This window comes from Pithys albifrons, chromosome 7, assembly GCF_047495875.1.
Source record: "Pithys albifrons albifrons isolate INPA30051 chromosome 7, PitAlb_v1, whole genome shotgun sequence".
Classification (NCBI taxonomy): domain Eukaryota; kingdom Metazoa; phylum Chordata; class Aves; order Passeriformes; family Thamnophilidae; genus Pithys; species Pithys albifrons.
Genome location: NC_092464.1, coordinates 56,655,859 through 56,671,420, shown reverse-complemented (window position 1 = coordinate 56,671,420; position 15,562 = coordinate 56,655,859). Strand labels below are relative to the sequence as shown.

The window sequence follows — 15,562 nt, the reverse complement described above, 5'->3', positions numbered from 1 at the left end:
AGTCCCTTTGAAGCTGAATTTCTCTGATCACAGTTGTGACTTGTTTCTTTTTTGAGGGGACTCCTCTGTGTGATCCTCCTCCAGGCCAAGCTGCCAGCACAGGTCAGCTGAGAACAGGACTGATGACCAGAGCAGCTCTCCTGCCATTGCAGTAAGAGACAAGTCCTTTGCCTCTCAGGACTGACAAGATTTCACTTGGAGCACATTAGAAATTCCAGAGTTTTCAGCCATCCAAACCCACTCCTGGCAAGTTGAACTGAAACCAAATAAAATACACCAATTTTCCTCAGCTCTGTTCCACAGTTGGGCAGGCTGTGACCAGCAATGCTGGGAACACTTTGAAACATCAGATGTGCATTTAATTTGATGTAACCCCAAGTTCTCAGTTGCCTCTTACTGCACAGGAAGAATGAATCCTCAGGAGCCCAGTACAGGATCCCTGCTCTCAATGTCCCCATGAGCCAGAAAAACCCAGAACTCAGGGGAGATGGGTGCAAAAAGATCTTCCTTAAAAGAGAGACCCTGAATGTCGAATACATTTTGCTAATATGGTCTGGCCTAACTCAGTCCTGCCTTTTCCTCCTCAACAGATAACCATATCCAGAGGAAGCAAATGTTCAACAGCAGCTCCATCAGCCAGTTCCTCCTCCTGCCATTGGCAGACACGCGGCAGCTGCAGCTCCTGCACTTGTGGCTCTTCCTGGGCATCTCCCTGGCTGCCCTCCTGGGCAACGGCCTCATCATCAGCGCCGTAGCCTGCGACCACCACCTGCACACCCCCATGCACTTCTTCCTGCTCAACCTGTCCCTCACAGACCTGGGCTGCATCTGCACCACTGTCCCCAAAGCCATGCACAACTCCCTCTGGGACACCACAACCATCTCCTACACAGGATGTGCTGCACAGGTGTTTTTATTTCTGTTCTTCATCACAACAGAGTATTGTATCCTCACCATCATGTGCTACGACCGCTACGTTGCCATCTGCAAACCCCTGCACTACGGGACCCTCCTGAGCAGCAGAGCTTGTGCCCACATGGCAGCAGCTGCCTGGGCCAGTGGCTTTCTCAATGCTCTGCTGCACACAGTCAATACATTTTCCCTGCCCCTGTGCCAGGGCAATGCCCTGGACCAGTTCTTCTGTGAAATGCCTCAGATCCTCAAGCTCTCCTGCTCACAATCCTACCTCAGGGAAATTGGGCTCACTGTGGTTACTGCCTGTTTAGTTTTTAGTTGTTTCATTTTCATAGTTTTCTCCTATGTGCAGATCTTCAGGGCTGTGCTGAGGATCCCCTCTGAGCAGGGACGGCACAAAGCCTTTTCCACGTGCCTCCCTCACCTGGCTGTGGTCTCCCTGTTTGTCATCACTGCCGTATTTTCTAACCTCAGGCCTCCCTCCATCTCATCCCCAGTTCTAGATATGGTATTCTCAGTTCTGTACTCAGTGGTTCCTCCAGTATTGAACCCTCTCATCTACAGCCTGAGAAACAAGGAAATCAAGGATGCCCTCTGCAAAGTCTTTGAACACAGTCCATTTCAGATTAAGATTTCCAATTACCCCACTGGGGCTCCAATTGTACCTCAAGAATAGTCAGAAATAACTTTTCTTTTTCTGTTTTTCTCTTCTATACCTGTGATAGAATTGAATCATCACAGAACTGTTCTGTCGGGATGGGACCTTAAAGATCAATCTAGTTCCAAGTCCTCCACCACTGGCAGGGGTGGCACTCACTAGATCAGGTTACTCATGTTGGTATTAGTCAGGTTTCTCTGTATTATCTTGGCCTTCTCTCAGCTTATTCTTAACCCAACATACTCAAGTACAGATGGATCCCTGTGATGATGATCTCATTAAAGGACACAGGAAAAAATTATTTCTCTCAGCTCCCATTTATTCCACCCTCTGGAGCTGTTGGAGCAGCCCCAGCTCTCAGGAGGGTCTCAGCAGCCCAATGTGCAGCTGCCCCGTGGAGGAGCAGCCCTGGTGCCCTTGGGGCTGGCCCTGGTGCCTTGGTGGGCACTTGCTCTCTGTGCCTGTGACTCGTGGCTGCTGCTCCCCTGAATCCCTGGCCAAGGACAGCAGCACATGGTCTTTCCATGGATGGGCTCCCCTCCCTTCCACAGTGTCCTCTTGTGCCCTGGGTGCTGTGGGAGCCCCAAGGTGTCCTGTAACCTGTGACAGTCCTGTTGTCCCTATAGAGCCATCCCAGTGGTTGCAGCAGGAACGGGCCATGTGACCCCAGTGTCAGAGCTGAGCTCTGGGCAGGCACCACCATGGCCAAAGGGTCTCACTGCAGGACAGGACCAGGGGTTGGACACCTCTTCAGAGCTGGGGGCAGGAACACACCCAGGGAGCTCATCCCTTAAAATGGTTTTGGCTCTTGGGTTCTTGATGGATTCAGAGGGACGGGATCAGATACCCACGGGAATCTGTTGGGACAAAGGGCTGGACCAAGAGCTCCATTCTTGGTTGCACATGTTCAAGCAGAGTGTTACAGGTCTTTGATGGATGTGCCTGTTGCTGTCCCACCTGCAGTGGGACTGGTGGCTGATGCCATCCTGGAGAGAACCTATTGTAGCATCTGGGAAAGCTCCAGGGATGCCTGGGGCATCCTAAAATGAATGACCATTGAAAGAGGAGTCATATAGAGGAAAAGGTGAACCTGTGGAGAACACTCCTTGCCCCTCAATGCCAGGAGCTGCTTTGGGGAGCCAGCACGCAAAGGGACACAAGCCTGAGGCATGTTTCAGAGGAGCCCATGGGCTGGATGTAGTGCAACCCCACCCTGGCCTGGTGCCATTGGAGACACTCCCTGGTCCTGCCCGGCCTTCTCCTTGGCTCCTGAGCCATCTGGGAACATGGACAGGAGCTCAGCAGCTGTGATCCCCACCCAGCTGTGTCTGCTTCCCACCCTGACCAGCATGGCCAGTGCAGGGTCACCCCATGGCCCCAGGGCACTACAGTCCCCTCCCTCTGCAGAGCAGCTTCACCAGCTCAGGGCCCTGCAGGGGGCAGGGAGTGGGAACCAGGAGCTGCCACCCAGGCCAGTATAAACACACTCATGTGGGGAAAGGCTCTCTGGAGAGAGATGACTCTGAAGAAATAGAGTGAATTTAGGGGAGAGAAAAGTAGCTTGGCAAACAGAGATGAAAGAATTTGATGGGGTAAAAATTGGTTCAGGTAACACTGAGGGTGCTGCAATGCTGACGGTGCAAACATTCCTGATAGGCCTTTACCCAGTTTCTTACCTGACACCACCTAAAGGTGCTGCCCTCACAGGGGAAGGAATCCACTACTCTGATCCCAATCTCAGCTTTACCAGGAAGTCAAAGCTCAAGCTCCCTGTACCCTTAGTTGGACTCTGTTGCTGGCACTAATCCATGGCCCCATCACAAGCATTAAACCTCTCAATTTAATCCTAACACTCCCTTACAAATATACCCCACTTGCTAAGGACAAATCAGACACTCAGCACAACACCAAACCTTCCTAAACTTCTGCCCAAGTCCTACCCCTGAATGTCAAACTCTAAACCATAATACATAAATCCTTACCTCAACACCACAACCGAGGGCATTTCTTCCCACACTCTAAGCTTGCAACCATTTACTCTCCATGCCCCTTCCTGGGATCAGGGAAAAGACCTTGAGGGCCCAGACCAGGCACAAGTGTTGGAGAGGAATGTGAGGTGACCTGGACCTGATCCGCTCATGGCACACAAGGAGCAGATGGGTGGCAATGCTGTGAGGAGTCAGCTGGGCCTCAGCATCTCCAGGGGGCCATGGCTGGGAAGGGGCTGCCAGGTCACATCTGTCACCTCCCTGACAGGCAGCAGCAGCCTTGGGCACCCAGAGGCAGCTGAGCCACCTGTGCACACACACTGAGAGCTGCCCCAGCTGAGAGTCCCTCTCTGGGGCCCTGAGAAGCTCTGGGCTCTGGCAACACAAACCTGCTGGAGTTTTGGAAGGCAAAGAGGTCAGTCCTGCCCTGGGGGCACAATGACCCAGAGATGAGGGCAGGGACCTGAACAGCTCTGGAGTGACCCCGAGGAGAAGGGCCTGGGCTGTGTGGGATGTCCTGAGGCACAGGGGCTCAGGATCAAAGTTAATAAGGACAACAGGACATGGGGCTGCCTTGGGGGGAGTGTGGCCACCCAGACAAGGGAGGTGTCGCCCCCTTTGAATGAGCCCTGGGGTAACACATCTGGACTGATGTGTCTGGGTTTGAGGTTCCCATTGTGAAAGAATGAGGAAGAACTGTATAATCCCATGGCTTTGTGTTTCAGGGAACAGCCAGTGATGGGAGCAGAGACATCAGTGTGGGCACAGAAATGCTGCTGAGGAAGAACTGGTGAGGGCTCAAGGAAGATCTGGTTGGGCATTGAACAGTTACCCTGGGGCACTGGTCACAGCTCCAAGCCTGACAGAGCTCAAGGAGGGTTTGGATGATCCTCACATGTTTTCACTCCTATGGATGGTCCTGTGCAGGGCTAAGTGTTGGACTTGATTATCCTTACAGGCCTCTTCCAGCTCAGCATATTCTGTGATTCTTCCAGGATGACAGAGCTTTTCTTGGTAGTGGAAAGAGAAGGAAAGTCACAAAGTGCAGATGGAAGTCTCTGAGTGGAAGGGAGGAAAAAAGAAATGTCACTCAGAGAGGAGCCTTGTGGTGCAAGAGGTCACCAAGAGGGTGTCACTATCATCCCATTGCTTTGTGTTCCAGGGAACAGCCAGAGATGGAGCAGAGACATCAGTGAGGGCACAGAAATGCTGCTGGGAGGGCTGGTGGCAAAGCAGGATGGGTGTGTGCAGCCTGCAAGGCCAGAGGAGCAGCAGGGACAGGGCAGGACAGGCTGCAGGACAGATGGCCAAGGGCTCTGGCAGAGCTGGAAGGCACAAAGGCACCCAGGGCTTTGTCCCTCTGGGCTCTGGCAGCTGCCTCTGCCACTGAGGCCACCAGAAGGAACTTTCCTTTGAGGTTCTGGACTTTGTTTCTCCCTCAGCCCTCCCTGAGGAGGCTGGGAGGGGTTGCACAGATTTGGACATTTGTTGTTCCTCCCCCTCCCATCCCACTGCCCCACAAACAGCCCTGAGCCACCTGTGAGGGACAGGACCTGCTGTCCCAGGGCCTGGGGCTCAGGCCTTGGCCTTTGTGCTTCCTCCAACCAGCCCAGGGTTTTCTCAGCATTGCAGGTGCCTGCACAGAGCCTTTGTCTCCCTGCAATCAGGGCCTCCAGGGATCTGCTCTAAGGAGTCCCTGGGGAGGCTTTGTCAGTGCCTGCCCACAGTGGGGCCCATTGATGCTTCAAGGGACTTGGAGTTTGGCTTCTGACTTCTTGAGCAGTGAGGCTCATTAAAACACAGAAAAACAATTTATTTCTCTTCCTTTAATTTTCTTCAAGTCTTCAAAATTTGTACTAATTGGAGTTGTTTTGTAGTTTTGCTAAGGAGGAAATTTCAAAGTGGACTGCACAAAAAATATATATTTTTTTTTTAGTGAAAGGGAATGATTTACACAGAGACATGGGATGTAAGAGGATCAGGGTGCAAAGGATTTGGATACAAAAATGTTAAAACAGTTTAGTAGCACTTTATCACTGACAAATCTAACAGTTATCAAGTGAATCAACACCATTTGCTACAATTTTAACAGTGACTCAGTTATAGATTCACAACAACAACATTCACACCACACTCAATTCACACACACACAGAGGCAGAGATGTGTGGACACATCAATATCTGTGTGTAAAGGTGCCCATCCACAATTCTCCTGCTTGTCAGTGAAACACTCCCATCCCATCCCTTTGTGTTTCCCAAGAGACAAGGGGGGCAGCTGGAGGGGTGTGTTTGTTGAGGGGGGATCAGAATTGTCCTGGGCATCAGCGACGCTCTTTGGAGTGTTGCAAACTTGAGGGTTCCCGAGCTCTGAGAGGCTCCCAGAGGTGCCCACTGAGAGGGAGGTGCTGGGGAGCTCCAGGGGCCTCCCTCAGGACCTCTGTTTGTGGGGTCACAGGGTGACTGGCTTTAGTTCTCTGCTGAATTTCCATCCTCATGTCAGTAATTCCTGGAGTTTCCAAAATGTTTGGGAATTGTTCCACTTCTGCTACATACAATTCATGTAGGGAATGTTCCAAGGCTTTCAGAGAGTGGGTGATTATCCTGTGATCCCCACCTGTTATGGTCAGGATTGTCCCCACCTTTATCATACAGGAGCACCTGGCACAGTCAAAAGACACTTCACCACACAGCTGGAACAGTGAAGGGATACTCTTGGAAGGAATGGGGGGAAACTTCCTGACCCAGGTAATAGGAGGCCTTTCCAGGGGGGATGTGTTACTGAATCTTTGGTCACCAAGGCAAGTGGTGACCAGTGGTGTCCTGGGCTGCCTCCAAAGCAGCCTGGGCAGCAGAGGAGGGGGATTCTGCTCTCTCAGGTGAGACCCCACCTGCAGAGCTGCCTCCAGCTCTGGGGTCCCCGCACAGCAAGGACATGGAGCTGTTGGAGCGAGTCCAGAAGAGGCACCAAGATGATCAGAGGGATGGAGCAGCTGTGCCATGAGGGATGGATGAGAGAGCTGGGATTGTTTGGCTGGGAGAAGGGAACCTTTGGGGTGGCCTAACTGTGGCCTTCCAGTACCTTAAAGAACAAAATAGAAGATGGAGAGAGATTATTTACCAGGGCCTGGAGTGACAGAAAAAAGGGGAGTGACTGAATCAGAAGGTTTAGATGAGGTATTAGGAAGAAATTTTTCCCTCTGAGGGTGCTGGCACAGGTTTCCCAGAGAAGCTGTGGATGCCCCATCCCTAGAGTGTTCAAGGCCAGGCTGGGCAGAGCTCTTGGGCAACCCGGTCTGGTGCAAGGTGACCCTGTTCACGTCACGGAGGTTGGATCTAGATGATCTTTGAAGGTCCTTGTAACTCAGGACACTCTATGATTCTGAGTTACTTCAGGCAACTGTGAAAGAGCCCAACATCTTGACCCAACTGGGGAAAAGGTAATTTTCAAAAAGTGGAAATTAAAGTCAGTAATGCAAAGACCCATCAGGTCCAGCCCCATAGAAAATGATATTTCTTATGCTGTGGGTGCAGAAGGCAGTAGGTGTTGGGTTGTGCCTCAGAACACTCAAGCAGATCTAATCAATGCACCCACGAACCAAGGCAAACACTGAGCAGAGTGAGGGGCAGTGAGTGGGGGCCTGACATGCAGAAGGAGCAGATAGCTGTGGGAGGAACTGCCTTTCCTGTGCCAGGACCAGGGCACATCCCACTGCAGGAAAAGCCCCAGGCCAGCCCCAGTACATTGAAGGCCACGAGCACAACTCAGATTGACTTGGTGGCACCTCTGCCAGGGAGAGCCTGAAACCCCAAATGCATCTTGGCAGCAGCAGGTCCTGCCAGTCCATGGCCAGGAGCCCTCCCTTGTCAGCCCACCCTGGTGGGAAGCACTGCAGAGCTGCTGGTTAAGGGTGTTCTTTCTTGCTGGGCTCTGCAAAGCCACTTCTGCTACAGGAGCCTCATCGGGAAGCAATTGGGCCCCAGCAACTTGGAGACAAGATATTAATCAATACCTGCTCATGCTGTTGCCAAACCCCTCTGAAATGATTGGGGTAATAAAACCCCCTAACACTGCATGTTTGGTGTTAGAAAGGAAGGCATCACTTTATTCCCATTCTCTGTGTGTGTGTCCAACAGAAATCCTTTCACACAGACACCAATGCATCACTTTGTCACCTATTTATAAATTTTTAGCAAACAAAGAAATCAATGTTCATTGGTTCTAAATGACATAATTTTATTGAAGTAATTTTGAATTAATATTGGATTAATTTTTATCTTCTATTGGGTAAGGATTTCTCCTTCTCTATGCTAATTAGTCCATATTTTTAGTCTTATTCTCCTGATTGGGACTTTCCATCACATCTACTAAGTCCTTGTTAGCCATCTTCTTTATCTACTGGTTTCTGCAAATGTCCTTGTGGTCCATAAATTCTGCATTCCAGATGTCCAACATCAACAGTACATCTTTCTGTCCCAGGCTTTGTTCATCAAAGCATATCAAGGTTCACTTAACAAAACTTAGAGAATTAGTACTTTTCCCAAGCTGTGTTCTCACAGTGGTAGGTTAAATTCTGCTGAGTGCTGGCTGAAAGAGATTTAAGGCCCAACACACAACTTGTCTTTAATTCAAGCAGTTCATTAAAAGGCTAATTAAAACCATTATGATATTAGAAAAGTTATATCATTTCCTACAATCAAAGCAGAGACCTGAGGGTGGCAGAGGAAAGAGGAGACTCAGGCCAAGGAGATATGGCTGGAACGTGGTGGTTGTGAGGTCACTTCCACTGCAGCAGCCTGGGTGGCCCTCAGGAGACATTCTGGCCAGGGAACACTGTGAGGTCATCCAGCACATCAGGGAACCCACACAACAGAAATTCCATCTGGGAGAGGTGAAGGAGTGGGGCAGGTGGGAGAGCCCCCAGGTTCTGATTCTGGGGGCAGCTCTGTCACACAACCCCACCAACCCTGGCAGGCAGGAAGGCAGCCTGGGCTTGTGGCCACCCTGCTCTGCACTGGCCCTGAAACTGGGGAAAAATCTTATCCTCATCTCCAGGCTGAACATTCCCTGTTTCCCTCAAGACCCTTTGTCTTTCATGCTCTTCACATGCCAGCTCCAGCCAAGCTTTCCCTCCCTCAAAAACAGTCCCCATATCTAACACTTTCTTTGCAAACTGTCCTTGCTGTCACCTCCTGGCAGTGGCTTCATGGCCCCTGTCACAGCCAGCCCTGTCCCTGCACTGACCCAGCTCTGCTGCCCCACAGATGCTGCATCAGGAAGGGAAGGTCCATGGGGGAGGGAAATGCACAGGGACTCATCCTAAAAGGGACCTCGAGCGGGTTCTGGGCCAAACCAAAGCACAGTGAGTGGAGAAAGGGACACAAGGATGGGCTGTTTGTGTGCTCTGCCATGTCAGGAGAAGATGTAGAGCTCCAGAGACACCCAGACAATGTGGATCCTTCAGGAGATGATCTCAGACAGTGGCTCCCAGGCCTCTGCCAATCCCTGTTTGCTCTGGTTTGATGGTCACTGGTGGTTACACCCACTCACCCACCCACACACCCACCAGTGTTCTGTGCACACACACCAGTCTCACCAGTGTCTGGGCCCCCAAGGAACACAAGATCTGATGATTTTGGGGCTCCAGTTCCAGTGGTTAGACCTTGGACCTCCCTCCACACCCAGAGCATAGAGATCCCTTCTCCCAGAAAGTTCTTGGCAGTGGAGGGATTAGGAAAATGGAACAGACTGTGGGATCAGATACAGGGCACAGCCAGAAAAAGGCACTGACCAGTCACCTCCACATGCCCAGCTCCTTCATACCCTTTTCTCTCTGTTTTCTCATGCCTGTTCCTCCACAAATCTCTTTGGTCATTTCCTGGACATCCCATGGCAAGTCTTGTACAGTCCCTAAATGCACTTTCTGGCTGCCCACCCTCAGTCTCAGTACCTGAGTGAGAAAACCCCCAACCTCAGCTGCAAGGCCATCCTGGGGGGCTGTCACTGATCACTTGGGGAGCCTTTCATGCAGAGATGTTGGAAATCTCTATTAGTTCCTTTGTAACTTTTGAGTTTTGAAAGGTTCCTCCAAAGTCATTGAAATTCATGTCCCTAAAAGGACAATTTTTCCATTTTCATAAAGTGTTGGGGATTAGGTCACATTAAAATGCCAACATGGTGCATGTAGGTATTTGCAACCCTGTGCAGAAGGAGTTGGGGATATAGGAAAAAAGAATAATAAACTTTTTGTGTTGGAAGAGACCTAAAATAGCCACTAGTCAAAGTGCACTTCAGTTACTCAGGGACACCTTCCACAAATTGAGGTTGTACAAAATTCCAAACCTTGGGCAGCTCCAGGAATGGGGTTTCCACTTACTCTGTAACCTGGCCCAGGTTCCTGCCACCCTCATCACAAAATATTTCTTCCTGACATCCAATGGAAATCTCCCCTCATTCAGTTCCAGATCCTGTGCCTTGTTCTGCCAATACAACCTTTGGCAAAAAGTGTCACTCTGTCTCTCCTGCACTAAGAGCACAACATTTTCATGGCTAAATACCAGAGATATCGTATGAAGGGGTTTGGAAGCCTCCAAGCCCTGGGCCCAGTGTGGTGGAGACTGAGGAAAGAACTGGGACAGCCTGCAGGGAAAGGGGCAGGGCATGGACACCGTAGGACAGCCTGGGCTGGAGAGGAGACAGGGATGTGCAGAAGCTGAAAGGCCCCAAGAGAGCCAACTTGTGCAGGCCTTTGGTCATGGCTGCTGTGTGTGCCCCTGATGGCATGAGGAGACAAGTGAGCCTTGCAGTCCTGGGGCCTCATTGCCTCCTTGTCCCTGCTCAGCAGCCTGGGAGGTGCCACCCCATCCTCCTGCCCTTGGCATTGCACATCCCACACCCCGGTGCCCCAGGAAGAGCCCTGAGGAATGAGGGAGAGACAGGATCTCTCTTCCCAGGGCTGGGGGTCACGGCTGTGACCTTTGGGTTAATGAAATGCTTCTTACTTTCCTCAGCATCAGAGTGACCTTTCTTTCCTAGCCCAAATTTGTCACCATTGTCTCTTTGTTTTCTAACTGGAATCTGGGGACACTTTCTCAGTTATGTCCCTCAGAGGGACCCATTAACAACAAAAGAAACTTTAAAGTTTGATTCTGACTTTGCTTTCTCCTGAGGTTCCTGCACCTTTCCTCAGGGTCTGAGGTTCAGGGACTCAGCACCAAACCCCCAGAGGGCCATTAAATGCCCTGGGCTGTTGCTGTGCTGCTGAGCTGGGTCGGGCTCCTGGCACACAGGGAGCTCCTGGCAAGCGGGCAGCGCTGCAGAGAGACAGCTCTGCCCAGGAGCAGCTCCTGTGCACAGCCCAGCAGGGCTCAGGGCACTGCCTGCACACACCGAGGGCAGAAAAGCAGGACACAGTCTGGGGTGTGAGGAAAGTTGAGAGGAAGATCCACAGGAGAGGAATCTTTCCAGGCTCTCCCAAGGTAAGTCTGCATGAAGGGCAATGTATGTGCAGTCTGTGGGAAGATCTCCCAACGCTGGCACATCCCACAGCCTGGGGGGTCTCTAATGTGGGATATCACAGTGTCTCTGTTGCTGAAGATGAGGATGGGCTGCAAAGCAGGGACTCTCTGCTGCACCATCCCAGGGACATCCCAACAGGGTTCCCTCCTCCCAGGGATGGCTGTAGGGTTTGAATCCTGGCTGTGCCACCCAGGCTGCCCCAAACTGTCCTGCAGAGCAGGATCCTGCTCATCAGGGTGCTGCGCCAGGGCAGGAGCTCTGCCACCTGCCAGGGGCAGCTCTCAGCTGGTCTGGGGAGCTCCCTCAGTGCTGGGAGAGAGGCTGTGGGTGGAAAGAGCAAACCCTGGCAGGGCAGGGTAGGGCAGGGCAGGTGTCTTGGTTTGAGATAAGCAACTGCCAACCCCCCCAAGCACAGAGAGAAAAGCCTCCCTCCTGACACCAGGGAAAGGGAGGAAAAGAGAGGGGAAAGAAAAAAAAAACACTTCAAACTGCATTTATCCTAAATCTACATATATTTTTCACAGAAAGAAAGAGAGAATTAGAAGAGAGTACAAATATACACTCACACAAGTCTACAACAAAAAGTTCCCCACCTCAACTTCTTAACGAACACACAAATTCTACTGTCTTAACTACACATTACTTAAGAAGAAGCTTATTCCCCAGAGAGACAAACCCAAGCAGAAAGGAGAGACACAGAACAATGCATTTTACTTTCCTGAGGTACCCTGTGAGCCAGTGGTGGGCCTGGTCCTCTCCATCCCCCCTGAAACAGCATCGTGCGTCCTCCCAAGAGGAGGGCTGAGAAGCGACTGCCTTAACCACTCCCCCACTGGTTCCTACTTCCCTGGAGATGATGTCATAATGTGGTATGGAATACAAAATTACTGGCTAGAAGAGGTCAGCTGTTAGCTCAGCCCAGCTCAAGTCAGCTGACAGCTTCGGCCTAATCCAAACTTCAGAGCCCAAATCTAAGCCCACCTAGGTGAACCCATAACAGCAGGGCAGGAAAGGTTTGTTCAGCTATCAAGTGAGAGTTTCATAGGTGAGGACTGCTTACAGAACCAGAGCACTCAGGGATATTTTCCAGGGCATACTTCAAGGACAAGGTGAAAGGAGGGATTTCTATCAGGCTCTCAAGCCACACATCTGGTTTGAGTTGCAGAGGGAACTGTGAGGATCTGAAAAGTGGCTGAGAAGAAGTACCTGGCACTGTTCGTGTCTGTGAGATGGCACAGCTGGCTCAGGGTGACACTGCCCTGAGTGTCCAGTGAGCTCTGCCCTGGCCTGTCCCAGCTGGACCCTCCCTGTGTATTTCCTTGCTTCTCAACTTGCCCTTGTTACTGGGGTTGTTTCCTCCTTCTCTCAGTCAGGCTCACTGGGGATGGGAGTTCAAGCTACAGAGTCAAACACTGATCCTGTGATCCCCCTCAGGCAGGTGGGTGCCTGGGAATGAGACATTCCAATTTTCCTCTGAGCTGTGGGGCTGTCAGTAGTAAATTCTGTGTGCCTGGAGAATGAGGTGTGTTTCCCAGAATCAAACCCCATTGTCAGGACACTTGGCTCTTCTCTGACATGTCCTTCCAAGCTGGGAGCTGCTCTCAAGAATGCAAATCACCTTCATAGCACAATTGTGTTATCTGAAATCCCCAGTGCAGAGGGGCAGAGATGCTGTGCCTATACCAGGAAATGCTGTTGAGTTGGTGAGATGAGCCACGTGTGTCCTTGAGACCTTGAGCCAGACTGAGACATTGAGTGGTCTGTGATGGATCTCTCTGCTCTCAACAGTGTCTGGTGGAATTTCAGACAAAAATGGGAGTGTGATCACTCTCTGTCTGAGGAAGGTCCAAGTCCAGGGCAGCTGAAACAAGGCAGAGGGACGGAGTAGCAGCCCTCACTCTGCACTAAGCCACAGACATCGTCCTGTTTGGGAAGCCCTGCTCTGCTCTTCCTCAGGGCAGCACAAATGCTGAGGGGTTCTGCCATCCAGGAAAACTCCACAAGGAAGATGAGGGGAGTCAGAAACAAAACACCCAAACCTCTGAAACTGCCTTCTGGAATCCTGAAATCTTCTCAAAACTGGGAGTGCAGATGCCCATGAGAACTTTTGCTTTAGGAGCAGTTTCATCTGACACAGCTGAACACCAGGATGGGCCCTGCCCCCACCATGGCCATGACCCCACTGGAGCAGAGCAGGGCTGACCCTCACAGCCAGTGGGCAGAGGGGCTGCTCCTCATGGGAAATGTAGTGAGCACCAAGCAGGGCTCCAGCCATGGATATGAAGGAAAGTTTCCTGAAAAAGGAACAGTGGGGAGTGTGAGCAGAAGGGAAAAGGGTATTGGGAAATGACTTTATCAGAAACATCTCATCTAATTTGTCACTTTTATTTCCTCCTTGGACAGTGCCTCATGTCCAGAAGCAGCAAATGCCCAACAACAGCTCCATCAGCCAGTTTCTCCTCCTGCCATTGGCAGACACGCGGCAGCTGCAGCTCCTGCACTTGTGGCTCTTCCTGGGCATCTCCCTGGCTGCCCTCCTGGGCAACGGCCTCATCATCAGCGCCGTAGCCTGCGACCACCACCTGCACACCCCCATGCACTTCTTCCTGCTCAACCTGTCCCTCACAGACCTGGGCTGCATTTGCACCACTGTCCCCAAAGCCATGCACAACTCCCTCTGGGACACCACAACCATCTCCTACATGGGATGTGCTGCACAGGTCTTTTTTTATTTCTTCTTTATTTCAGCGGAGTTTTCCCTCCTCACCATCATGTGCTACGACCGCTACGTTGCCATCTGCAAACCCCTGCACTACGGGACCCTCCTGGGCAGCAGAGCTTGTGCCCACATGGCAGCAGCTGCCTGGGCCACTGGCTTTCTCTACTCTGCTGCACACAGCCAATACATTTTCCCTGCCCCTGTGCCATGGCAATGCTCTGGGCCAATTCTTCTGCGAAATCCCCCACATCCTCAAGCTCTCCTGTTCATATTCCTACCTCAGGGAAGTTGGGCTTCTTGTGGTTAGTTTCTGTTTAACTTTTGGTTGTTTCATTTTCATAGTTTTCTCCTATGTGCAGATCTTTAGGGCTGTGCTGAGGATCCCCTCTGAGCAGGGACGGCACAAAGCCTTTTCCACGTGCCTCCCTCACCTGGCTGTGGTCTCCCTCTTTGTCAGCACTGGCACATTTTACTACCTGAAGCCTCCCTCCATGTCCTCCCCATCCCTGGATCTAGCCCTGACATTTCTGTACTTGGTGGTGCCTCCAGTACTGAACCCCCTCATCTACAGCCTGAGGAACCAGGAGCTCAAGGATGCTGTGAGGAAAATGATGACTGGATGCTTTTCAGCAGCAAGAACCTGCCAGTTTTCTTCTGTACAGCATTCACAATAAAACTCATGAGAGGCTTAGTTCGACTTCCCAGGTTTTCCTTGGCGGCCAGTGGGTTCTTTTTGTCATAATGTTGTGCTTGATTAAATTATTTTATTCATCCTCTCATCTAATTAATTTTTTATTTTCTTTAATTTTAGTCTTTTAAATCTGTACTTGAGTAATTGTGCTATCTCTATTTAAAAAAAAAAAACTCTCTTGCAACAGCCCTGCCTGGCTGATTAGGGGTTTTTGATTTGAGACTTTCAGGCACCTACTGGGCAGTTCCATGTGTGCAGAGAAGGGCAAAGTGTCCCAGCACAGCAGCACTGCCAGGGAGCACCAGCACTGGGCCTTTGCTGACCTGCTCTCTTTCCACTTGTACACTCTCCTGCAGAGCCCCTAGGCTGGACTAAGGCCTTGGTTCTCTGCCAGCTGGGACACAGACCTGCTGCATGTCCATCCTGGGCTCACAGGCAGGGACAGGCCATGGGCACTGCTGGGACACAGCTGGGCTCCACAACAGCAGCTCCATCAGGAAAGGGCTTCTCCTTAGCTCAGGACATGCAGCCTTAGGGCTTTTTGCAAAGTCACTCTCAAGAACATGCCAAGGAAGAGACTCTATAGAGGCTCCTTGTTTGCTTGTTCTCCAGGGGCTCTAAACCTGCATGTGAACCAGCAAACAGAGCCCTGTAACTGCAGGGGCTACAGCAGGAAACAGGGAAATGATCTGGTGAGTGTTCTGTGTTACCCTCAGTGAACACACTGCTGCTACCCATGACAACAACAGCAGTAATAAAAGCTGGAACTATAACAATAAACTCCACAAGAAGCACATGAGGTGCACAACACCATTGCTCCATTGCTCACCACTCTGAGCCCAATGCCCAGCCCAGCCCAGCCACAGATCAGCCCTTCCTGACCAACCTCCCATAAACACCCTGAGCACAGCCCTGCATCAAAGGGAACATCCCTTGGGTCAGTTGGGCTCAGCTGTCCTGGCCCTGCTCCCTCCCAGTCCTGTGGCCCTCAGGAGAAAATTGGAGGTCATGATTCTACAAACCTCTCACAGACTCCAAACCAAAACCAAAACCCAAAGCACCTTGGAAAACCTGT

General features: G+C 51.3%; 1 protein-coding gene across 1 annotated transcript; it reads left to right on the top strand.

The window, feature by feature from the left end:
- Positions 1-613: 613 nt before the first annotated feature.
- LOC139674663 (olfactory receptor 14J1-like) lies at positions 614-14,470 on the top strand. The gene is made up of 2 exons (XM_071561269.1): positions 614-1,156; positions 14,045-14,470. Exons 1-2 carry the CDS (start codon positions 614-616, stop codon positions 14,468-14,470), a joined length of 969 nt encoding a protein of 322 aa, XP_071417370.1.
- The last annotated feature ends 1,092 nt before the right edge of the window (positions 14,471-15,562 follow it).

Excerpts from the sequence above, each read along its gene's own strand:
- LOC139674663 (XM_071561269.1), top strand. The coding sequence starts at position 614 with ATGTTCAACAGCAGCTCCATCAGCCAGTTCCTCCTCCTGCCATTGGCA. Across the intron at positions 1,157-14,044 it reads TCTTCTGTGAAATGCCTCAG|ATCCTCAAGCTCTCCTGTTC; the intron begins ATCCTCAAGCTC and ends GAAATCCCCCAC.